The 24,904-nt window shown below is 41.0% G+C and overlaps 1 protein-coding gene across 1 annotated transcript in view; it reads right to left on the bottom strand.

The window, feature by feature from the left end:
* LOC119245740 (phosphatidylinositol N-acetylglucosaminyltransferase subunit P-like) overlaps positions 1-24,904 on the bottom strand; it is a 65,964-nt gene that overhangs the window by 5,839 nt on the left and 35,221 nt on the right. The window contains exon 2 of the mRNA XM_037511700.1: positions 5,508-5,628. Within this exon, the coding sequence (XP_037367597.1) occupies positions 5,508-5,628 (121 nt within the window). The remainder of the gene's footprint in view (positions 1-5,507; positions 5,629-24,904) is intronic.

Genomic DNA, 24,904 nt, shown 5'->3' with positions numbered 1-24,904 from the left:
GGGTTTCTCTTTGTTTTTGTTATTGTCTCTTTTGCTGTGCAGAAGCTCTTTAATTTGATGTAGTCCCAGCTGTTTATCTTTGCCTTCACTATCACTGCTTTGGGTGATGTGTCTATAAAGATGTCTTTGATGTGCAAATCCCGTAGTGTTTCGCCTATATTTCCTTCTATGTATTTTATGGTTTCAGGTCTTATGTCTAGTTCTTTAAACCATTTTGAGTTGATTTTTGTGTATGGTGTGAGGAAGTGGTCAAGCTTCATTCTTTTGCATGTAGCGACCCAGTTTTCCCAGCACCATTTATTGAACAAACTTTCTTTGCTCCAATGCATACTCTTTGCTCCTTTGTCAAAGATTAGTTGACCATATTTATAGCAATTTTTAAAGCAGCATTTGTCAAGTTTATTAAGGGAACAAAGAAAAAAGAAAAACACCTGCGTATAGAAAGACGGACAGTTTTAAAGCACAAGATCTGCTTTGCTTATAGCGATTTAAACGACTGATTCCTCTAGAATATTGGGGACTTAACAGTGCAGGATAATATTACCAACATTTTTAAAAGCAGTAGCATTAGTATCAATATTTTAAGCACTAGTTCTCTGCAGAGTTTAAGGGGATTTAATAATCTAGTCCAGTGAATTTCACTTATCGGAACGAGGCGGTTCTCCATAATAGCCATTAGATGGCAGCAAAGCCCTTCGCAAAATCAATCCTCACCAGACAAGGCTGCAGCGCACAAAAGCTCTACTCTTTGTCTCCTTCCTTTGTACAACCTCATTGTCGTCAAAACGAAAATATCACCCTGATCTTCATCATCATCATCATCATCAACAACAACAACAGTCACAACAAAGGCGATTCACAAAGAGGTCCAGAACTTTGTATATTGAACACAATTGAGAATTAAAGTCTTGGAAAGTCTTTGCTGCAGTTTAGGAATTATCAGTCAAAAATGCTTGAAATTATCATCATTGAACCAAAAGCCAGCTGCCATCTGACCATCTGACATAACAGGAATCTCTGAAGGCTCGTCATGGGAAAGCTGAGGACTCCAACTCTGCGCCAAGCGCTGCCGCCCACTGAGTAATTGTCTGAGATGACACACCTCTCCGTTGTCAACAAGAATTGTTTTCCTATCTTGTTTGGGGTGGGGTGGGGTTTCAGATATTCAATGGCTTAGTTACTGGCTTTACTTTCCTCTTCTGAGAATTTCTATATCTCATCTTCAAGATGAGAAGATTTGATGCCTTTGATTTGCAGTGAAGGGATTTCTTTCTTCCTTCCTTATTTCCAGGGCCTTTTCTTTCTCCACACAATTCTCATGTAGAAGGTCCTCGCGTCACTGACACCTCCAGTCACACCACTCTCCCTGCCGTGCTTCCATTGCTGTCAGCAGAGATCCTCAGTGGGCGGGGACTGTGCGTAGTGGAATTCCCCTAACCTCAGATTCTGCTCAGCACCCCTGGCCTGAGCTTTCTCCTTAACCCTCTTCAACTCTTACCAGTGAACGGCTGACACTTTCTCTTAGACCGGGACTTCTTTCTCTCACGCTCTTAAATATTCCTGGACTCTCACTTTCCTACTTCTCTTTTTCCCTCTAGATCTGTTCCCCACACCCTGTTCCTTCTCTCCTCCCTCGTCCCTCTTCTCTTTTCTGCATGCAATGCCAGCTTGAACATATAAGGAGAACATCCCGATGATATAAATTTGACCTTAAAAATCTAGAGGAGGTTTTCTTGCATGCTAAATTTGGTTGGGCTGTCTTGGTAGGAAAATATTATCTCCACCTAAAAAGCAAGCTCAAGCTTTGCTCCCTTCCATCCCGAACGGAGCGAGCGCCCCCTGAATGCACAGCACGGGTGAGTGCAGACCCACTCAGGGTCAAGTCAAGCCACGTGGAGGAAAAATCACTTGGCGTCCAGGCTCTATTTTTCTTATCACAATATCTTGTCCAGTGGAGAGGGGTTTTGCTTGCCTGCTCATTTCTCAAACCAAACCTCCATCGGAATTTTTGACTGTTAAAAAGGTAGCCTGAAACGTTAGCAGCTCTGATTCGGGCTATCGCAGCAAATTCAGTTTCTGGCGATGCCCTCATTTCTTCCCACCGAGCAGCCGACGGAGAGAGCTCAGACAAGGATCAAGAGGCAGAATCTGGGTTCCCCTCCTGTGATCACAGCTGCTCTGTTTCCCTTAGTCACTAAACATGTGCTGACCGAGTAGTAAAGCAAGCGGGCAAAAGCCATCCCGGCAAGCTCTGTCCTTAATAAAGAGTTGCGGGAATTTCAAAGCAGGGGAGCCTGTTTCTGTATCCCCCCAGGGCAACGGCAATTGCGCTAAGTACGCTAAGTACTTGCATTTCGGAATACACAAATGTGGAGAGAGATTTTGTTCTATTACCCTGTGCTTGCTGGCTGGCACAAAATGTACGCACAGCTACAGACGTGTGGGTTTGTTTCTCACGAGGAGCTGGTGGAGATTCTCCAAGCACGTGGGTGGAGCGGTGGCTGTGTGATCTGCCTCCCCAGTCTCCCCGCCGGCCTCCCTGCTGTCTTATGTAATGTGGTCTGTTTGCTGATGGCTCCTCCTTGATTGGCTCGAGAGTGGGAGCCGCAGACCCTGTGATCAGTTCCCATGGGTGCTGGACTCAGGCAGCCGATCGGATTCTGTATTTCTCCTGCACCAGGAGGTTAAACAGCATCGCTCAGGAAGTAAACGTGGGTGCTTGTGGCGAGGAATGATGGGGATGAATAATGGAGGTAGTTCAGGCAGTCTGAATCAGGAGAGGCTGGGTGGGTCGAGAGAAAAAGGAAAAGCCTGGAGGGCAATTGGGAGGAAAAATTCTGTGGCTGCTAGCAGGTGGCCACTGTCCCCAGGGACAAGTTCCTTATCAAATGTGAGTAGGAACCAGGGGAAGAAACCCTGCTGAGTGGAATGCCCAATCAAGGACCTGGCTTTCTCCCCCTGGCCTTTCCAACTAAATACTGAGGCACAGTTACCTCGCTCACTGCAGGGCATTTACCAGGAGGCAAAGGAGTAGAAAGACAAGACTCATCACAATCACAGAGGACGTGCCACCGAAGGGTTAGCTCTTTGTACTGTATTTAAAAAAAAAAATCCTCATTTGCTTTTAGTCAAACACTGTTAAAGTACCTATTTGCTCTAGAATTTTTTTTTCGTCCATCCTCTCCAAACTGAAGTGACATCACCCCGGTTTTGACTATTTTCGTAAGAGTTTAACATAAATAGCCAACATCTTTACCCAACCGTCCCTTTGGGGTTGCCTTATTTTCACTTCTTTGTAAATGTGCCCAGCAACAAGGTCTGTGAAGAGCTCCCCAAGTTAACAGAAGTGTTTTCAATTGCTCTTGTGCAAATCTCCATGAGAACTAACACAACTCGCAGTGGGTCCACCGGAGCCGCCAACTTATGAGTATAAACTTTAACATCAGTCAGTTCTCTAGAGCTCTCCCCCACCCCGCCCCCCATAAAAATTCTTTTTTTGGTATAATTTTGTTTACTTTGCCGAGTGCCTGTCGTTACCGAAGTTCATCAGCAGAGGGCGCGCTTTCACAGAAAATACAGCCGCTCCCGGCTCTGGCAGGTCGTTTCCCCTCCCATTTGCAGGATGGAAGAAACAGGTTTTATTCCGAGGTATTTTCAGTTCAAATTCAAGTTCTAGAACTTTGGTTTATTATTAGCCTGTTCTCTTACTTGGGTGGAAGGGAAGAGAGAAAAACAGATCTGTCTGCAACCAATGTGTTCCACCCCAATTCAGGGGCTGCCTCAGAAACTGTAAGTTTTCAAAGATAATCAAAATGAGCCCGGCGGCGTAGAGATCGCAGAGCACCGGCTCCGGCCTCTCGAAAATGACAAATCGCTTCACGTTACTCAAGACAACACCAAAGATTCACACCCACCCTCGCCTCCCCCGGGCCTTGTCCTTTCGCGAGTGATTTGCAATCCCAGACAAGGATTATATAACGATGAAGCAGAAGCCTGGAGCTCTGGCTTGTTATTTCTTTCAGAGAAAAGACATTAAAAAAGCTGTTATTACAGCACTATCCTAAATGCTTGTGAGAGAAACATTTCTGAGAATTGTTAGAAACAGGGCAGTGGAACGGATCAAAATGTGCATCTACGCTAAAAATTGTGACCATCGACAATTGCCCAAGAGGGCAGTTTGAATGGGAAGTCACTATTGGGGCGGGGTGGGGGGTGAGGATAGAAAAGCTGCAGACCCGAAGCCTGGGAAATAGGAGGTGGACTCTTGCCTCACTGCCAACTAGCTACCTCTGTCTGCGTGTCCCTAAGTTAGTTACTTAACTTCTCTGGGTGTCACTTCTGCAAGCTGGAAGATCAGATGATCTCCTGACCCCTCCCTTTCTAACAAATTACTCCTCAAGCAGGAACACGTTTAGATGACATTATTAATTTGACTTCTCACGAAAACACATCAGGACCCATTAATAAATCACCCACTTTACAGGATACTATAATATTTCAAACTTTCTGAAGTCCCCTCTATTTTGTCTTTGAAAACGGTCCATTATTCAGCCATAGTTTCTTTAGTGCTTTTATGGCAAAGGGCCCTGGAGCATTTGACTCCAGGGACTGCTAGAATAGTACTGTGATGTGGTAGAAGAACATCAGGCTTAGATTGGGACCCTGGATCTGTTTTGCGACCTTGCAGGGGTTGTTACTCATTCAGGCTTTTGATTTGTCAGCTGCAAGAATCTTTCAGGGTCATAGTGCAAAATAATGAGCTTGTGAGATTGGCGGGGGGTGCTGGCACATAATATATTGGAGCCATTAATATATTGGAACTCTTCAGTATTATTAATATTTATCATTACCACTATAATGTCTATCCTATAAAATTGTTTAGAAGGTGATGTGACCCAAAGAACTCCGCAATATTGAGCTAACCTGGTGATGTGAACTAACTTAGGAAGTTCAGAATTGCAAACTCTTGAATGAAGAAATTTAAGGCAGGTTTTAAAGAGATGGGATCCTGTCTTGGCAAGGGACTTCATCTTTGTCTCCAAAAGTTGAAATTTGGGAACCCTTAGAGTATCTAGTCTTTGTAAGCTAAGGAGATGGTGTAGACATTTTTTATGGTGGGAAGTGTACAGATTTTCAGTGTACGTGGTGTTGGCTGTTAGAAAGTTCTGGTGTACAATGGTGGGAGGGTGGACAGGGGTCCTACTGTTGTGGGTGGTAGCAGTCCCATGGTCATTGCTATGTCTCCTCGAAAATTTATATCGCCCCATTGGAAACAGAAAAGGCAGAGTGACACCAGACATTACCCGTATAATGGTCAAAGTCAGTACTGGGAAATCTCATTCACCCACCCAGTTAAGCTGAGTCTGGAGGATGGTGTGTGAAGCGGCATAATTGAAGATGTGAGCCCGGGGTGGGGGGGAATTCTCTCTTTCCTTTTGGGGTTCTCAGGGCCATATGCATATACAGCAGAATCTCTGGGCGCCTTCCCCACAGCCCTCGGTACTCACCTGTACTTGCTGCAGGCTGCTTTCTGGGTGGAATCTGTGACTCGCTGGCTGAGGTCTTTTTCTCGCTAGGGTGCATGCTCAGTCCATACTCAGAGAAAGCTGCAAGTGCCTCCAACAGCAACTGTCAAGCAAGGATGGACATGGGAGTTGGTGGAGAAATATCTCAGTTTCCTTGCCTATCGGTTGAGTTAACACTGAGTATGCTCCTGGGTGTCTCCCAGCGTGCCCCACAGGAGGCACAGCATTTATTGGCTTTCTTCTCTCCCCTGGACTACTCATCCCTCCCTTCCTGGTGGATACAGAACTCTGGGACTCTATTCCTTGCTTCTGTGAGAAACCAACCTAAGATACCAGCCAGAAGTTTCCATTTCAAAATGTCTATGTGATTTTCTGCATGGAGAACATGAGGTATGGTGCTGTGCAGATAAAACTCTGAAAGTGGAGCCTGCCACTTAGCTTTGAGACCTTGGGTCAAGTTCTTTATGCCCTCCAAGGTTTAATGTGCTGTCTGAACAATGAGGAGAGTAGCAACTCCCAGTCATCAGAGTGAGGTGATGATGCAGTGAGTGTGGTTATGCACACGCAGTGCCTGGCCCAGCGTCTGGCTCATAGTTTTAGTTTTCAAATACATGGTGTTAATCACTGCCCATTATTGGTCTTATTCCCCATCCTCATGTGCATAGGAGAGCTCCTATATTGGCTGTAAAGGATGTCTTCTGAGGCTACCAGGAAATCAGAAGAGAAAAAATGATGATTTGTAGCTTTTTCACTCCCATGGCAGATCATAATTTTCTCAGGAGCATTAAGCTTCATTAAAAAAAAAAAAGCTATAGGAGCAGGAAGACATGGAGACACACATAGAGAAGTGCCAATGAGAGCGATCTGACCTGGTCGGGCTCTGAACATGACAGGTGTGCAAGTGGGAGCTAGAACAGTGAACAAAGCCAGCATCGGAGGTGTTATTTTTAGAAGCTGGAGAAATTCTGGGGAAGAAGTAAGAGGGGAAATATGCAGCATTTATGTAACACATTTCCAAGTAGCTCTGAAAGGAAGTTTTATATTTAATGGAGTTGTTAACAATTGGGATTTAAAGCCTAAAATAGAAGTAAGAACACTTAGCCAACTTGGGAGTATTTTGTTGGGTATGCTGTAGAATATTAGGTTGGGGAGAAGCTGTATGCAGGGATAGGTAATATACATGGAAATTAACATAGCACTTTTATTAAATTCATGCTTGATTTTTTTTAAAGATTTATTTATTTATTTATACAAGCACTGGGTACAGTCAAAGCGCGGGAGGGTGAAAGAATTCACCAGAGCCAGAGAGGGGAGCAGAACAGACAGACTGACAAAATACACTGCTAAGGGGAGCAGCGGGCATGGCAGGAGAGGTCTGCGTGCCTTGTGGGACCCTCGCCGGTGGCCGGGGATGGAACTGGCGCTGCAGAGGCTGTGGGCAGCTTCACAGCCCAGCGCTCAACCGCTGCGCCACCAGGGGAGGCCCATGCTTGATTTTGTTTTAAGATTCTTACAGATGCCTTTCCTCCATCCTCTGGACTCACCCCACACGCGTCTTTCCCTCCATGAACCCACATTCCTTGCCCACTAGCTTCTCTCTGTCTTCCCCTTAATAGAGTAGCATTTTCAACGTCAGTGCGTTGCTCATGTTGCTTTCCCAATCAAGCTTGCCTTTCTGCTTACTTTCCTCCCATAGAAGTTCTTTCTTCAAATTTCGTCTATTACTGGGAATCCCAGAGACTCTTCGCTTTGAATTTTGGGACTAGAAAGAGAAACTGGGTCCATGTCATGAGGGCTTGGATGTCGCTGTCATCAGCCTCTAGAAAGTAAAGTCACTGGGAGTCTTGGAGGGGGGCAGTCACTGCCCACGGGGTGTCTGAGGAAGACGTTAGTACCGTGGTGGTGGTGTGACTGATAGAGAAAGAGGCTGGCCCAATATCTGGGAGGCTGCTGTGATGACTCAGCTGCAAGGAGGTCAGGATATAAACTAAAGTAGAGCCAAAGGGACAGAAGGGATGACTTTGAGAGACTTCTAGAGCATTCACTTGAAAAATCCTGATTACCTTCTGGATTGGGGAACAGGAAGAAGAGAGGGTAAGAGTTACTGTGGGGAGCTTGGTGTTTCCACAGATTTGTGGAGAGCAGCGATAGCGGATCAGGAGTGGAGATGAGAGAGGTGAGAATCCTGTTTGGACTGTGCTGCTCGCTCATTCTCCTGCAGCTGCCCCAGTGCAGCACTAGATGCATGAGGCTGACTTTGCAGACAAAGACAGAGGAAGTGAGGCAGATTTGGGAGTCTTCTCTTCAACTTGGTGATGAAATTATTAGGAGAGACAGTGAGGAGGAAAAGAATAGATCCTTGGCAAAAGCAACAGGAAAGTCCAATGTTTAAGAAGTTGATGCAAGAACACAAGAAACACGAATGAGAAGCAGTCTGAGCAGTAGAAGGAGAACCAGAGTGTAGAGGCTCAGATGTTGAGAGAGGGGGTTCAGAAAGAAGGGGTGGCTGGAGAGCGCGGAGACTGCAAAACCATCATGTGGGGTGAAAACTGAGGCACGCCTATTCGATTTAACATTTCGGTGACTGACCAAGTTGCTGGGTAGAAGTAGGTATGGAAATCCCATTGCAGGAGACTGAAGAGGGTGCAAGATGGGAGAAGGGGAGAGAATGGAGCTAAATAACTTCTCAGAGGACTTTGATGTTGAAGGGTCAGCGCAACCAAAGCTAGAAATGATGCTCCAGGAACATTTCTATGCATAGAACCAGTTTTGGTGTTGACCCTCGCTAAATGCTGATTTGCTCTTATTGTCTAAATCTGTCAAAATCAAGAAAGAGGCTGAAGTGTAGCAAAACGAGATCAAGAACACCCAGGGCAATGAGACCTGCCAGAACTGCTACAATGAATTGATTAAAAAGTAGAACAAGAGAATCCAAAGGTGTCTCCTACACTGTGTGAACCAAATTTCCTTTTGTTCCTCATCACAGAGGGGAGGTAAAATATAATCATGCCCTAAATGCTCAATTGTGTAAGCAGGGATATAATTTGCATACACAGCCCAGGTAATACTATTGGGAAAATCGTACCTGAAGTCTTAATGAGGAAATTTAAGCAGATGTGATGGAGGAATTAAAACTAATGTTAGCCTTTGTAGTCAGTAAATTCCAGGCATAGCAATTTCTTCTTTTATGAATGTGAGGAGAATTTGATGACTAAATTAAAAGGAATAGTCAGGCTAGTCGTTGGGGTAGTGGTGAAGTCCTTAACTTTGTAAGTGCTACCAATAAGAATATAAAAGCATGTACTTTTGGGATAAATTGCCTTGTACTGAAAATGATTGGTTTTCTGATAATCTGACCAACAATTTTGGGGTGTCTGGGACATCATAGGCACTACGCTGTTAGCATAGTAAGATCTTAGAAAAACTGAATTTGAAGAAGGATCATCAGTGGCTACCGCCTCAAGAGAATCAAGCAGATACGATTTGCTTCCTGATGGAAGCATAAAACATCATGTATGAAGTTCTCTTGTCAAAATATTAAACCAGAGTCTGATCAAGTCTCTAGATTGAACTATTAGGGGACAGAGGAACATGTTAACTTGTACTATAGGGATGCAGTTAGAAAAATCTTGATTATCATAACTCGAAGGACAAACAATATGCTTTCTTCAATCACAAAACTGCATTGAAAAATGAGGGAGTGAGGGAGAAAGAAATTGAAGCTAGAGATTAAGAAAGTCCTAAAAAGCTGTATCTACTAGTTGCTACTAATTGCAAAGTATGAATTTTATTTGATTCTAATTTAAACAAGTTATAAACAAAACATGAGATTGGGGAAGATTTTAATACTTGCTGGCCATTCTTTAATGATATTAAGGAATAAGTATTCATTTTCAGTAAGAATAAGGACATTATGATTATATTTTAGAAAAAGAATCATTGTTTACTATCACCTGCTGAAATACTGAAAGGTTAAAATGATATGACCTCAGTCAGATTGGTTTCAAAGTATCCTAAAAGGAGGGGCAAAGTGGGCAGGGTATACTAGAAACACATTTGGCCACGAGCTGGTAACTTTTAAAACTGGGTGATGGGTACAAGGGGTGGGCGAGGGTGGGTCTTTCTTTCAACTTTTGTTTATTTCAAATTCCCCATAATAAAAAGTCTTATCAATTTGGCAAAAGTAGGCCTAGCATCATTCAAGATGGCTAAGCATTAAAATTAGATTTGTTCCCCTAATCAGTGCAATGGTTACAGAGCTGTGTGGCAGGTACAAGGCACTTGTGTTCACATGAGATGCGAAGAATGACAAATTGAGCCACTTTTCCTGTAACTTGAGTTGAGACATCACTGGCATCCTTTTATCTGTTTTTCCTTTCATCTTGAAGATGTTACTTCAGATGGTGATGTGAAATTTGGCACAGAGTGGGCTGAGAGCAGTGATATTGTGTGGCAAAACAAACTCAGGAAGAGAGTATGGGGAAGAGACGGAGGCTTAGTCCCTGCATTATCTCAGGCCTTTTCCCTCATTTTCCTTGGAGACTATTAGATCCCGTAAATACAGTGAGAAGGAATATGCCAGGCTTCCTGGAATCTTGGGCTGATGATGTTTATAAAATAGAATGAAATAATCGTAATAATGATGACCATTTATGAAGTGACTCCCACACGCTAGAGGTGCTATTTTACAGGCATCGTCTAGTTTATTCCTCACAACAACTCTATGAATTAGATACTATTACAGTGATTATTATTTACATCTTTTGGAAGATAAGTGTTCTGTCAGGGCCACACAGCTAGTGGCAGAGACGGGTTGTAACCTGGATCTTTCTAACTCCAAAGCCTGTGCTCCTGCTTCTTAGCTTTTCTTGTTTACATCCTAGGAGTTCTGATGAAGACAACCCAATAGATTTAGAATGTCACTGTTGCTCTAATTTTTCTCCTTTGCATTATTTGCAAGTTCTCCAAACATTATTTCAATGGAGACCCTGGCACTTTGAACAGAGGCCCCCAGAGGCCCTGTCTGGTATCTAGCCATTTTGTACACATGGATTTCACCTTGGGTGTGAATTTTCCAGACTTATCTTTAGCCCAGTGAGGAACTCACTGCACAGGAGAAACTTGTTAGTTTATGGTCTGCTCACGGTGTCCAGAATTTGGAAATCTGGCTGGATATAACTGGCATAGAACTACTAAGACTTCGAGGACTTCGCTTGTGGAAAATTGTGTCCCATCACTTGTATTCCAATCTGTGGCATATTTTGCACACTTATGTTTATGTAATGAATCTGGTTATGCTATCATCAGTTACCCTGTATATGCATGTGACAGTAGGTGATGACAGCTTTGGAATGCAGGCTGTGAAATCAGACAGGGCTGATTAATATATACAACTTAATGGCCTCAGGCAAATTTTATACATATTTTGGGATTTAGTCATTTCATAATTAAATGTAAAATATTGATAATAATCCAGTGCATTATTATTGGGAGGATGAAAGAGAATTGCATGGTGCTTAACATATAGTCTGAACTCAAAAAGTGGTTGCCCTGGTTGGCTTCAGTATTATTCTCTTTTTTTTTATCTAGAATTTATTTATTTATTTAAATATTTTATTTTATATAATTCTTACATCATTTTTCATCTTTGCACAATGTATGCATTTTCATTTTGGTTATATTCCCCATAAAATTGCACCCCCCTCTTATTTTGACTCTAGTTCTTCCTCTCCTTGTCCCTCTTCAGTATTATTCTTTACTCTTAATGTTTGTTATTTCCTTGCCTTCTGGGCAATGACGTTAAGGCTGTAACTCTCTCTGCATAAAGAGCCAGGGGGCAGTTTTGGGGAGAAAGGACAGGTTGGGGGAAGGGGAGGAGGGAGGATGGTTGGGGACACATTTAAGAGAAAGGTCAATGGAAAGCAAGTATGTAGATCAATATATTAAGATGTCTCATTGAAGAGGTGGTGATTATAAGATACAAAGAATAAATAAATTTAAAAGAAGGTGTGAAAAGTATAATTTGGGATAAAACTCCCAATAATGACATCATATATGAAATCAAAAAATGCTGTATGTCCATAGCTCAGAATGAACTGAAGTTGATATTACCAAAATTACAGTGACGAGGAAGACACTGAGCTTGTCCAAGATGAGTAAATTATTTCCTGACCCCTGGCTTGGAAAAAAATAACATTTTAACAATGCACTATTTTATTTAATTTCTATGTGAATTTTTAAAAGTATACTGTTATCAGTAGACATGTGACTACTTAATCTATGTCTCAACAAATTTATTATTTAAACTGGCTCCAATGGGAGGGGCAGAATTTTTCCTTGGAAAATCAAGGGTTTCGTTTAGATTTGGTATGTGAAATAAGCAAACTTCTTGGCATATCAAGGGAAAAACAAACACATTAGACTGATTGAGATGAGCAGTTATTTGAAGCCTGGGTATTCCAGAAAAATAAAGAAAGCCTAAGGTGAGGTCAAGAGCATGGACTGTGGAGCCAGCCTGCCTGGTTTGGAATCTCTCTTTGCCACTTACCAGCTCTAGGAGGTTGGGTAAGTTACTCCATTTCTCTGTGCCTCAGTTTCCTCACCTGTAAAATAACAATAAATAGTGTTGATCTCATCTGTGGTTGTACAAACTGAATGAATTAACATTTGCAGAGGAATTAGAACAAGATCTGGCACACAGTAAGGACCTATGCATTGGGTGGGGAGGGGTGGGAGAGAGATGATAGATGATGGAGGGATAGTTAGGTAGGTAGGTAGGTAGGTAGGTAGGTAGGAATCCTGTGCCTTTTCTTCATATATGGCATAGCCCAGGAAAACTTTGTATCTGTGCTCCCTGGTCTGTCTTTGTGTTAAAGGATATATACGTTTATTCAGTGGTTTGTTTATTTGCTGTAGGAAAACTCAAGTAACTTCTTTTGCAGTGTAGAAGGTGGTGTATGAACACGTGCTTGATGACTTAATGCAAGACGGGGTACTAGGGATAAAGAGGGGAATTGTGCTTCTGGGGTCAGACTTGAGACCCCACAGTTTGGAAGAAAGATCTCTCAATCACTTGCAGGCTGTGCCCTGAATCCCTGTTAGTCTCTGCTCAGAGCCATATTCTGCTCTATCAGAATGTTGTTAAGAGGCTGTCCTGTGGAAAATACTATAAGTTGGCAAGGGTGTGGGTTAGAAGAAATACTCATATACTAAGGGTGGGAGTGTCAATGATACAACCAGTTTGGAAATATGCTTGGTGGTACCTGCTAAAACTGAGTGCATGCCTACCCTGTCACACAGTAGTCCCACCCAGGGGTATTTTCCCAACACAAATGTATACACATGTTAACCAAAAGTCATGAACTTGAATGTTCATGACAATATCATTCACCTTACCCAGAGGCCCATCAATTAGGAAATGGATACATACATTTTGTAATATTTACACAATGGAATACTACACAGATATATGAGAATGAACCACAACTCTGCACAAAAGCACGTGTTATGTTCTCAAACACAATGGTGGGAAAAAGAAGCCAGACACAAAAGAATACATACTGCATGATTCTGTTTACAGGAAGTATAGAAACAAGGAGAAAGGATCTATGGTACCACAATTTTCCATAAGGATTTCCTCAGAGGAGACTAGTGCCAGGAAGGCTGGTGACCTGCTTTTCCTTGAGCCAGCTGCTACCTGGGTGTGTTCAGTTTGTGAAAATTCATTGAGCTATGGAGTTCTGATATGTGTACTTTTCTGCATCTACATGAGACTTCAAAACTGTTTTAAAGAGGGAACACAGGTAAATTTCTCACACTCTGCAAACTGGGGATTGAGCATGTGGAGTTATTAATGCTGCCCAAATCTAATTCTTGTATTCTCATTTTGTAAATGGTTTTGTTTTTATGTGCTTATGTCTTGTTTCGCTAATTAAGTTTTAAGCTCTTTGATGAGGATGACTGTGTCTTGTTTTTCTTTGTTTTCCCATAGCGGAGGAACAGAGTGCATGCTCATGAGATGTTTGTTCATTTATCAGGAGGAAATGCCATCTTGCCTAGCTACCTCGTGGAAGGGGATGGTTTTCATATCCAATTGTAGCAGAATCTTTTAATAATTTTGTTCCTTAACTTAAGACAGTCTTGGAATAGGCCGGCTATTTTGAGCTCTTAACCTTGTATTTTAGACATTCTGATAAGCCAAATGCTTTGGACAAAATTCTCCCGAGGTAAAGTGCCAGCGTTGGAATAGATTTTCTGAGAAGCCAACTTCGAGCGCTGGCAGAATGGAGTGGCTGACTGCCAGCTGGGGGGGGGGGGCGGGAAAACTTGCTCTGAATTTTGGTTGACTACCTCAGTAACTTAGTGTGCCATGGATGAATCCTCAAATTTTCTCCAGGGTTTAGAGAGAGAGGCAGAGAGAGAGAGAGCAGGGGGGCACCTCAGGGCCTAAACCACAGTGGGAAATGATGCTGGCTGAAATGAGTCAGCATGTCAGCTCAGTCATAGGACAAAGTCTCCACACGTTAGCTCTAATTGGAGAGAAAATTTACATTCAACTGAGAGCAAGCACTCATCCACCCCCTTAAAGTAAAAATAGCCCTTGGTGGAAAAATTTTATACCATAAATAATGCACATGAAGTTATATTTGTAAAACTGTGGGGACCTATGGGGAGGAATTGTTAAAATCTTTTTCCTTTTTTTGACTTTTCTTTCAAAAATAAAATGGTTGATTCTTTTTAAAGAGACATGGAGAAGAATCTTTCCAGACCCCAGGTTACTAAATATGCTGAAAAAAAATGTGGACAAATACAGAATTTTCTGAAACTTATAATTCTTTTAACCGATTCTAATTTGAAATGCTTATTGGATTGTCTAGTATAATATTTTTCCACTTGGAAACTCACAGCTAACTCTGCCTGCTTTTGCAGTCGGCTTTCAAGAGCAGCAGCAGGAGAAACAATAGTGTCCTGAGCAATACAGCATGGATTTCTTAGTTTGGAGGACATCGCTTTTGGGGGCATGGACTTTCCCTCGCAATTTATTTTTTATTTTCCCTTTTTTGAAAACACACACACACACACACACCACTTGAGTGCAATCTAAGTCTCAGCAAAAATTCAGTTGAAATCTGACTTCCTTTGCCTGGGACCTCAGGGAATTGTGAGAGTATCAAAATCTTGAACAAACTTCTGAGTCCAGAAGATTCTGGAAGTGATTCAGGAGGGCAGATGAGCCCTGCAAGTGTAGTAAGAGTTTATCTGCCAGTGTGTGTAGTTCAGTGACACCGTCTTCTCACTCCCTCCATTCTTCCAGACCCAGAGAGTGTGCCTTTGACAGCTGCTGGGCCAAGGCCTCAATGCTGATGGATGGAAGTAACTGTACCTCCATTCAGAAAAAGTGAAGCTTCAGATGATGTGGGAACACTTATGAACACACATAGATTTATTCTTTTTAGGTAACTGAGTCTTAATTTTCCCCTCACACTTTCGAAGCTTAGCAGACTGTGCCCTATGTATACCTTTGGGTTTTGTGGTCATTCAGAACCACATATCTAAGGAGCAATGAGCTGAAATAGTCAAGATGAAGCACCCCTCATGGGGTGGAGGAGGTGATAAGCGTCTCTTTATGTTCAGGGGCTTCTGAGGTAGGATGTGGGGACAGAGGGTCCTGTAATTATCAGGATAAGGGACTTGAAACAAGGTGTCTAGTGCACCTTGCACAGAGGCCTCTGGAGCCTTCCAGAGTCTGCCTATGCCTCCCGAACCCATAACATTGGAAGGAACCTCCCCATTCTGGCTTTCCTTGTGCTCCTCTTGGGTTTGGTTTCCTGCCATCCCCCTCTTCAATAGCCCCCTCTCTACCTTCTCCTCAGTCCTCAGTCCTTCTCAAACTTACCTATCCTACCTGCATTATCTTTATAGAATATTCAAGCATGTGGCAACTTCGGAGTCATTTAAATAGTGTCACCATCAAGTTTCCTTGACTAGGAAATCAGATGCCACAGAAATGGCTCCAAAATCACTAGATGCTAGATGAGCTGGGTTTCCCAACGCTACCCTTACAGCCAGTGCCTGCTGTGCCCATCCTCCCGGAAGGCAACCCCTGTGTTCCTACGGTTTCAAGGTTGCTTTGCACCAGAGAATGCTGTGTATTTGTCATTCTTTCTCCTTCTGAATGGGAATGAATATTACGGGTTATTTTGTTTCATTCCACCCACGGATGGCGTTAATTCCTAGGTATATTAGAGCAGGAATCAGCAAACCTTTTCTGTCAAGGGCCAGACAGTAAATATTGTAAGCTTTGTGGGCCATATGGTCTCTGTAGCAAGTAATCTGCCATTATAGCATGAAAACAGCCATACGACACATAATCCATGTGGCTGTGTTCCATTAAAACATTATTAACAAAACAGGCTAGATTTATCATGTAGGCTACTGCTTGCTGCTTCCACACACATTTTTCTTTAAATTCTGATACTCCTCGTATCCGGATTTGTCATTTTAATCCTCCTTAATACGTGGCTTTTATTTTACAGTTTCCTTTCTCTTACCCTTTCCTGTTGCTTTATGGCAAAGTTGTACTCCAATCTGATTTCTAGCCAAATAATTTGGTCTTTGGCTGAGTTTCTCCTGCTACATATCCTACCTATTAAGATCTTTACTGCTATGCCTATATTTCTAATAGTTAACATTTTTACTTGGTTCTTTTCAAAGTCTTCTTTTCACTGCTTCATAATTAAAATTACCATCCTTATCTATTTCAGGGTATTTAATATGTTACTGTCTGGTGACTCTGCTTCATGCTATATTCATTGCTTACTATACTGCCTCATTTTTATAGATCTTGTATTACTCAGAGATAAAAATTGTTTTGGCAAGTATGGCCATGTTCCCTGGGTACCAGCTATGCTCTCTAGTACTATATATCAGGAACAGATGAAGCCCAGGTTCTAGCTGTTTATGTCCCTCATGATGATTTTAGGAAGAGTGGGATGAGCAGAAGTTTAGAATACCTCAGAAACAACAGAACCATTGATAACCACCTCCACTTGTTGCCATTTCACAAGGCAGCAATTTGAATCCTTCTAATTCCTTTCTTTACATACCTAAAGAAGCCACATTGGGAGGTGGTGATCTCCTTAAATTTTAGTCTACTGGCTCTGGAAATTTAGAAAGAGTGAAGGAATGGCTGCCTGGGTGGTCCTGGCAAATCCATACCTGTTTATCAACACCTGCCTGCAGGGATATTTTTGTGTTACCTTGAGAGAACCCCATGGATATTGGCATGCCAGGTTGCTTTCACCTTTTCTGTGTGAAGGGACATGATCATATTGAGTGAAAGGAGAAGAGTAGAACTTAAAGAAAGGGTCTCCCCCAATTCTTCTAATTCCTCTCGTGTTCGCCTGTCCACTACCCAGGCTGAGCCATTCCCAGACACACAAATTCATGACTTCCTGGGGCCTCCCAAGGCAGCCCAAAGAGTGTTTTTCTTAATACCTTGTTTCCATTCATTCCTCCCACTTGTGAAGTTTCTCCATGGCTGATTTTGAGGGGGGGAGAGCCAGAAGCCTGTTCCCCATCTTGTCAACAATCAAAAACTCTGAAGCTATCTTTAGATCCACTTCAAGATCTGTTTGGCCAAATAATTAAGGGATAGATAATAATTACTATAGTCCCTCCTCCAAAAGGAAACTTGACCTATTATTAATAAGCAAGGAAGGAGGAAAACAGGAGAAAGAAAATAAAGATAGTAAGTGGATGATATGAAATAAGATAGCAGAAATTTGTCTTCATGTAAGAGTAAGTGTAATAAATGCAAATATTCTAAACAAATCGAATGGTTTCATTTATTGTTGGAATATAAATTTAAAAAAATTTGTAGTGACAGTATTGGCATGGCAGGTTTGGTGGGGGGTGAGAGAAGTATGGAAGAGGAGGAGGAAAAATATAATCCCAAAATATAATCCCAAAGTTATATAGATGTGTAAATGACTTACAGATTTAATAAAATAATTAAACAAGCCAGAGAACATTAAACTGAATTAAAAATTAAGATAAGCATTATATAATCTACCTAAAACAAACAAAACAGGAAAATTGAAAAAATGGTGAAAAGATATACCAAGTAGAAGCAAGCCAAGAGAAATCAGGGCTGCAGTGTTAATCTCTGATAAAATAGAATTAGAGCAAAAGTCTCATAAGGGATAAAAATGTCTTTGCACAGATGCAAAAGTTACAACAGAATTAGAAGGAAAAAGGAATCATGAATATATGTGTAAGTCAATGTACCTAACAATTTAGCCTCAAAATGCATAAATTAGCAACTACTCATCATGTTATGGGAGGAATTACTCAACAATAACTTACTTAGGTACTTAACTATACCCTTTTCTAAAACTGATAGATGAAGCAATCAAAAGCAAACTGAGACATGGGAGGTCTGAATATACAAATTAATAATCTCCAGCCATTAGATATTAATTAAATTCAACTCAACCCATTCTTTTTGAGCACATTTTCAAAAATGGACAATGTAATAGACCACAAAGGAAACCTCAATAAATTCCAAAGTATCAATATTAAAAACCAGTGTTCTCCTACATAATGTAATAAAATTAGAACATAAAATAAAAGAATTGCTAAAAATTCCTGTGAGACTAGAATCTGAATAGCACACTAAAATCTCCTTTGCTTAATAACTAAAGCATTAAAATTAAATTCGACTGAATTACAATGAAAACACTACTTGTCAAATTTTGTGAGACACGGAGCAATGTCCTCACTTAGAGGGAAATTTATAGTTTTTAATGCATTTATCAGGACACAAGAAACACTGAAATGAAGTGAGCTATACTTTCAAGTCAAGAAATTTTAAAACTGTGGATAAAATAGACACTAAAAATAATAAAAGAGCATAATGAATAACTCCAAGCAATTAAATTCAAAAACCAAAGTGACTAGAGTATTTTCTGGAAAAAAAGGTTTTTTTTGAGTACTAATACACCTAAGAAGTTGATTTAAAAATAGAATAGGAAACATTTAAAAAAAAGTTTGTTGCAATTAAAAACTCCCTTTCCTTTTCCAGGACCACATGTTTTATAGGTAATTTCTACCAAGCCTGAAAGGAATAGCTAATTTTTGATCTTAGATAAATTATTCTAGTATATATCATAACCCAGAAATTCCACCTTTGGCTGTATATCCCAGAGAACTCTAGGGGACTGTAAGGTGGCCACATTCACAGATGCCCCTCCCAGCGCTTACTTATTTGTGGTAGTGGGGAATAGGGGGGTTCTCCAGATGTGCACCACTGTGGAACTAAGTAAAATGTCAAGAGTGCAACTCATGGAATATTGGGCAGTAATTAGAAGCATCTGACCAGTTGTACTGAGCCATAGGAGATCTTAAAAACAGTGCTAAATGGGGGTGGGCTGGGGAGTGGACTAAGGAGGGCATGCAAATGGGAGTGAGAATAAGGCTATAGGAATAAATAAAATACAGTAAGGGCTGGGCCTTGCATGGACCAACGATGACAGCGTGACCTGAACCAAGGAGTATAATTAAATCAATGCCCCCCCCACCATGTCCTTTGCTGAATGTCCACTGCCAGTTCCTCTCAGCATGTCTGCCTCTGGACTTCGTGGTTATGCCCATCTTCTGCTGGGAAGAGGCCCCTAGAGAGAGCCTTGCTTTTGCCGGTACTGTAGGTTAGGATTTTCTTTGCTTCCTAGTTCTTTCGGGTGTCACTGTCAGTTTGATCCGACTGAATTTATAGCTACCAGATACTTCTTTCTTTTCTGGTCTATTGCTGACACCCATCACAGATTCCCAACAGACTGTGGAGTGATTATTTTTATATTTCTCCTTCCATGGCTTTTGTAAGAGGGAGCGGTAAATGTCTGTGTTCACTCAATAATCTTGAATCAGAAGTCTGAAAGATTTATTATTTACTTTTTAATTTTGTGCTTCAACACTCCTAATCTGAATTTCAAAACCAAGGTTGTTGAAATAGCTTTCTTAAATATTTTAAGCTTGGTTTCTGAGAAAATTGCTATAAACTCAGAACTCCAAGTTTAGACAGATCTACTATTTGTGGATTTTTAATATGTCCTCACGCTCAACATCCTGGGTGCAAATTTGAGAACACGAAGCTATCTTTAAATTGCTTTAGCACTTGAAGTGAAATTAAATTCATAAATCAATAAGAGAAACAAAAATGCACAAAAGTAGTGATTTATTTATGCATTAAATGCTAATATTGACATATACTTTTTAAATTCAAAGGATTCTCTAAACCTGTTATTTTAATCTTATTGTTACTGTGCTTATAAATATAGCTTTTTCAAACTAGCTTTTATTAATATATAGCATTTAAAGAAGTGCACAAATCATAAGCACACAGCTTGATGAATTTTCAGAGTAAACAGATGCATGTGTAATAGACTTTACCAACACCCTAGAAGAATCCTTTAGGCAAACTAGTGATAATTCCCAGTTTGCTAAGGTAGCCGTATTTTTAACTTTTTAGACCATAGATTCGAAATTTAAATAAATGGAATCAAATAATACATATTCTATTTTGGTTTCTTTCATTCAACATTATGGTTATGAGATTCATCCATATCACTGTGTATACATGTAGTTCATTAATTTTCTCTTGCTGTCAAGTGTTCACTATATGAGTGCATTTATCCTTATAACACTGCTTTTGGAATAGTTATTTCCAGTCTTTGGTTATTAATTGGTTATTTTTGATTATTTTTTTAAAAGATTTATTTATACAAAAACTGGGATACAGGCTAGATGTGGGGGAGGGTGAGAGGATTCACTAGAGACAAAGCAGGGAACAGAACAGGCAGACTGACTGAAATACACTGCTGAGGGGAGCAGTGGGCGCGACAGGAGAGGTCTGCCGCACCCTGTGGGACCCTCGCCTGGCTGACGGGGATCTAACAGGTGCTGCAGAGGCTGCAGACAGCTTCACAGCACCTCGCTCAACCGCCTGCGCCACCAGGGGAGGCCCTATTTTTGGTTATTAAAAACAATGCTGCTTTAAATATTCTTGAGATGTTCTTTGGTGCACAAGTAAGCTCGCTTCTGTTGGTCATGGACCTACCAGAGAGTCCCGGGTGAAAAGGAATGCATTTGTTCAGCAGGTGTAGATGCCAAACTGTTCCCCTACGTGGTTGTACCAATTTACATTCCCACCAGCAGTGTATATGGGTTTTAGTCACTTACATCCTTGTCATCACTTGGTATTGTTATCTTTTACATTTTGGTTCTTTAATATGAGGTTCTTTAATATTTGGTTCTTTAATATGAGGTATGAGGTTGTATCCCATTGAGGTTTCAACTTGCGTTTTCCTGGTGATAGATGTGATTGGGTATTGGTTTATGTTGATCATTATTTGTATAGCCACTTCTGGGAAATGTTGATTCAAGTCTTTTGGCCCATTTTCATTGGCTTGTCTTTTTCTCATGGATTTATACAAGTGTTTTATTGTTGTTGTTGCTGTTTTTTCCCTCTCCTCTCTCCCCTCCCCTCCCCTTCCATTTCTTCTTTGAAAAACATACTCTGGGTATGACTCCTTTACCATTCATAGGGGTCGAAAAATATTTCCTCCTCCTGTGTGGATTTCTTTTCACTCTTTTAATGATGTAGAAGTTCCTAATTATAATGTAGTGCACTTTATGGATAGTGCCTTTTTGTTCTGCTTAAGACATTTTTGCCTACTCCATGATCATGAAGATATTTTTCTATGTTATCTTCTGGAAGATTTATTGTTTTACATTTCAAATGACTATCTGCTGGAATTAACTTGTTTTGTGTGTAGTAGGGGTCAGATTCCTCCCTTCCCACCTTCCTGCCTCCCCTCCTCAATTTGGATTTCCTATTGGCTCAGAGTCACGTATTACAAAGATTGTTCTGTCCTCCCTACCACTCTGCATTTAGCTTTGTCACAAGTGAAGATGTGTGGGTCTGGTCTGTTCATTAGTTGATTTTTCTTTCTCAAGCCTGTGCCAACAGCCCATTGTCTTAACTACTATAACTTTGATACAGTCTGACATCCATTGTGTATTTTCCATTTTGTTCTTCTTCAGCACTCTCTTCATTATTTATTCTCAGCCCTTTTTACATGTCTATACAGCTTTATAATTTTCAATTTCTAAAATAAAAATAAGTCCTGCTGTGGCCTCCCAGTGGTGCAGCGGTTGAGCACTGAGTTGCGAGGCTGCCTGCAGCCTCTGCAGCGCAGGCTAGATCCCCGGCTGCCGGCGAGGGTCCCACATGGCACGCAGACCTCTCCTGCCGCCCGCTGCTCCCCTCAGCAGTGTACTTCGTCAGTCTGCCTGTTCTGCTCTCTGCTCTGTCTCTGGTGAATTCTCTCACCCTCCCACGCTTCTGACTGTACCCAGTGCTTGTATAAACAAATAATAAATAAATAAATAAATAAATAAATAAATAAATCTTTAAAAAAAAAAAAAGTCCTGCTGGAATTTTGGATTGAGATTGTTTAGTTCGATTTAGGGGAGATTGATATTTTTGTAATACTATCTTTCAGTCTATGGATGTGATTTATTCCTCCACTTTATTTAGATCTCCTTTAATTTCTTTTGAAAAATTTTGTAGTTTTCTAGGTAGAGATCCTTAATGATTAAGATGGAGGTTTGCTACAAGTTTTTGGTAGATATAGTAATAGGATAAATCAATGTTTAATCTATTTTTTGTTTGCTAGGGCTTTTTTTCCCCCTTTAAATCATGTAGGAAATTTGGATTTCTTTGTACATTATTTGAGAAGATCATATGCTTCTTCCTTATTCTGTTAATGTGGTAAATTACATAGACAAACTTTTTGAGAATTAATCAAACTTTGCATTCCTAAAGTGAATTAAGATTTTTCATCATATATAATACTTTTTACATGTTGCTTGATTTGATTTGTCATAGTTTTATTTAGGATTGTTACATTTATCTACGAGAGAGCATCTAGATTTTCCTCCTTAGAAAAGTCCTTGTCTGGTAGGAAGGTTATGCTCATGTTTTTTTAAAAATATATGTGTATAAAGTTGTCATTGATTTCCCATAGTGATAGGAAATCACTATAGTGATATCCCGTAGTGATGTTCCACTTTTGATTTCTTACACTGGACATTTGTGTGGTTTCTCTCCCTCTCTCTCTTGATCCATCTTGCCAAGGGCTTAGTCATTATTTTTGGTGTTTTGAAGAATGAACTTTTGGGTTTTGACCTTCTTGTATTGGGGACATGCCTGCAGCACTTGTTCCCTTTCCTCAAGCTAGAACCAAAGGACTTCTCCAGGAGCTTGGGCTGTCCATGCCTGGGTACCCACTACTAGGTTTCAGGTTGCCCTGAGCCCATGCCAAGGGACACCAGGGGACAAAAAGGGAAAACTCACACTGGCTCAGTAGCACTTTGAACTCTGGGCTTCTTCCCCATCTCTATCTCTTGGAATGTGCTTTTCAGAGTCCTCAAACAGCTGCTGAACGCATTCTGTCCAGACCTTACAGCTGCATGGAGTGGGAGGGACAGGATAGGGTGTGCCGACTCCACCTTGCACAGAACCAGAAGAGCACCAACTCTTCTCTAGTTTCCAGGTCTCTGCCAAAATCCTCCACTTGTAATTTAATTTCCTGAACATATTTTCAGGACCATTTTAAAGTCTGTGTGTCTTATAACTCCACTCTCTAGACTCTCTGGATTCCCTGAGGGCCTTTTTCTGTTGTCTTTTTTTTTTTTTTTAAATCATGGTTTTCAGTTGCATCGTATCAACTTAAGTATCTTATTTTTTTTGAGTACCAGATATTTGCACTACAAATGTCTTGATGCTCAATACAATAAAACTTTCTCCAGAGGATGTATTTTTACATATTTTAGGTAACTAGGTTTGGGGGTAACCACATTTTTGGAGTCAGCAATTGAGATGACTTAAACTCTCCTTTGGAGGGCTCTTATTTCCAGCTCACCATTCCTCTTAGAAGCCCTACATGGTCCTGACTGACAGCTTGGGATATTTACGATGGTCCCTTTTCTGGACTCCAAGTTTTGTCCCTTTACAGCCATTGTGTTTAGCTTTCAAGGCTCTCGGCTGCTGCTTTCACTTTTGTAATTGGCAACTGAATCAGTGGTAAAAGTATTATTCTCCAATGCCTGTCTTGATTCTTTCGGCTTCCAGTTTTTTTCTGGATCTTGACTGCAAATGCCCACTGCTTTAGTAGTTTTTTGATTCATTCAAGTTAAGATTTTTTAAAATTATTTAATCACCCCCTGCAATCTCTCCCCTTCCCAGATTTTCTAATTGTTCTCATCAGGGCTACTGGCTAAGTCAATTATTGTTCCAGAGGAAGCTTTTAAAAGTAAAAATTTGATCATACCATGTTGCTTTTCAGAAACCTTTCATGTGTCCTAATCTCTACCCACTACTCTTGCCTTTATTTTTGCATTTCTTTTTCTGAGCCAGACACTATTTTTTTGCTTCCATAACTGGAGTTCTCTTTTGTCCCTTCACTGTCTCAAAAACGAAGTGTCTTTCTTTCCACCCCACATTCTATTTTATCTCCCTCCTCAGACTCCCCTGCTTGCTTGGCCTCTTATTTCATGCATACTATTCTAGTTGTAACTCTCATGCAACCTTATAATTATTGTTCGTACGTCTCGCTTCCTTACCAGAATGTGAGTTCCTTTTTGGCCCAGACCATATATTATTCATCTTTTAATTCCCAGGTGCCTAGTGTAGTATTTAGTCACAAAGAGACATTAAAAAAAAGTTTCTTGGACTGAAATGAATTGTTATAAAAACATATGCCACTGTGAGTATGGTTCGGTTCCGAGGTTAACTCCCAGTTGATCTTGCCTCACGAGATGGTAAAGACCTTACCTGGGAATGACCAACTGAAATGTCTTAGATGTCCTCCTGTCTGGTTGGTGGTCGTCTTTCACCTAACTGGTCAGTTACTGTCCCTCATTGCCTATGGTGTCTGATGATATCACGGCCGATGAACACTTTACACCAGGCCTCATGGAAACTCTAGCGGCCTCTGAACTTTTGTCTGAATTACTCAAAGCCCAAACTTTAAAGTATAGCGCCTTAATTTTTTACAAGACATTTGCTCTTATTAAATCTCCACAACTCTTCACAAATATTTTTAGCCCCTCATAATTTTCAGCAGAAAATGGACACCTTCTAGGTTGAGTGTCACCTAAAAAACGCTTTCCTACTGTGTACAGGTCATTTTCTCTGTGCTTATCCCCAGGATCTTGCTGTTAAATGTGTCCTCTCTGCACCCCTCCAGTGCAAGTGCCTGGAGATTTGCTAGCTTACTATTTCATGGCATATAAGCAACATGGCTTGTGAAAAATGT

The sequence above is a fragment of the Talpa occidentalis genome, unplaced genomic scaffold (genome assembly GCF_014898055.3).
Source record: "Talpa occidentalis isolate TD23 unplaced genomic scaffold, MPIMG_talOcc4v2.1 talOcc4.15, whole genome shotgun sequence".
Lineage (NCBI taxonomy): Eukaryota > Metazoa > Chordata > Mammalia > Eulipotyphla > Talpidae > Talpa > Talpa occidentalis.
The sequence above is the reverse complement of the archived record's forward strand: the minus strand, read 5'-3'. Positions and strand labels throughout refer to the sequence as shown.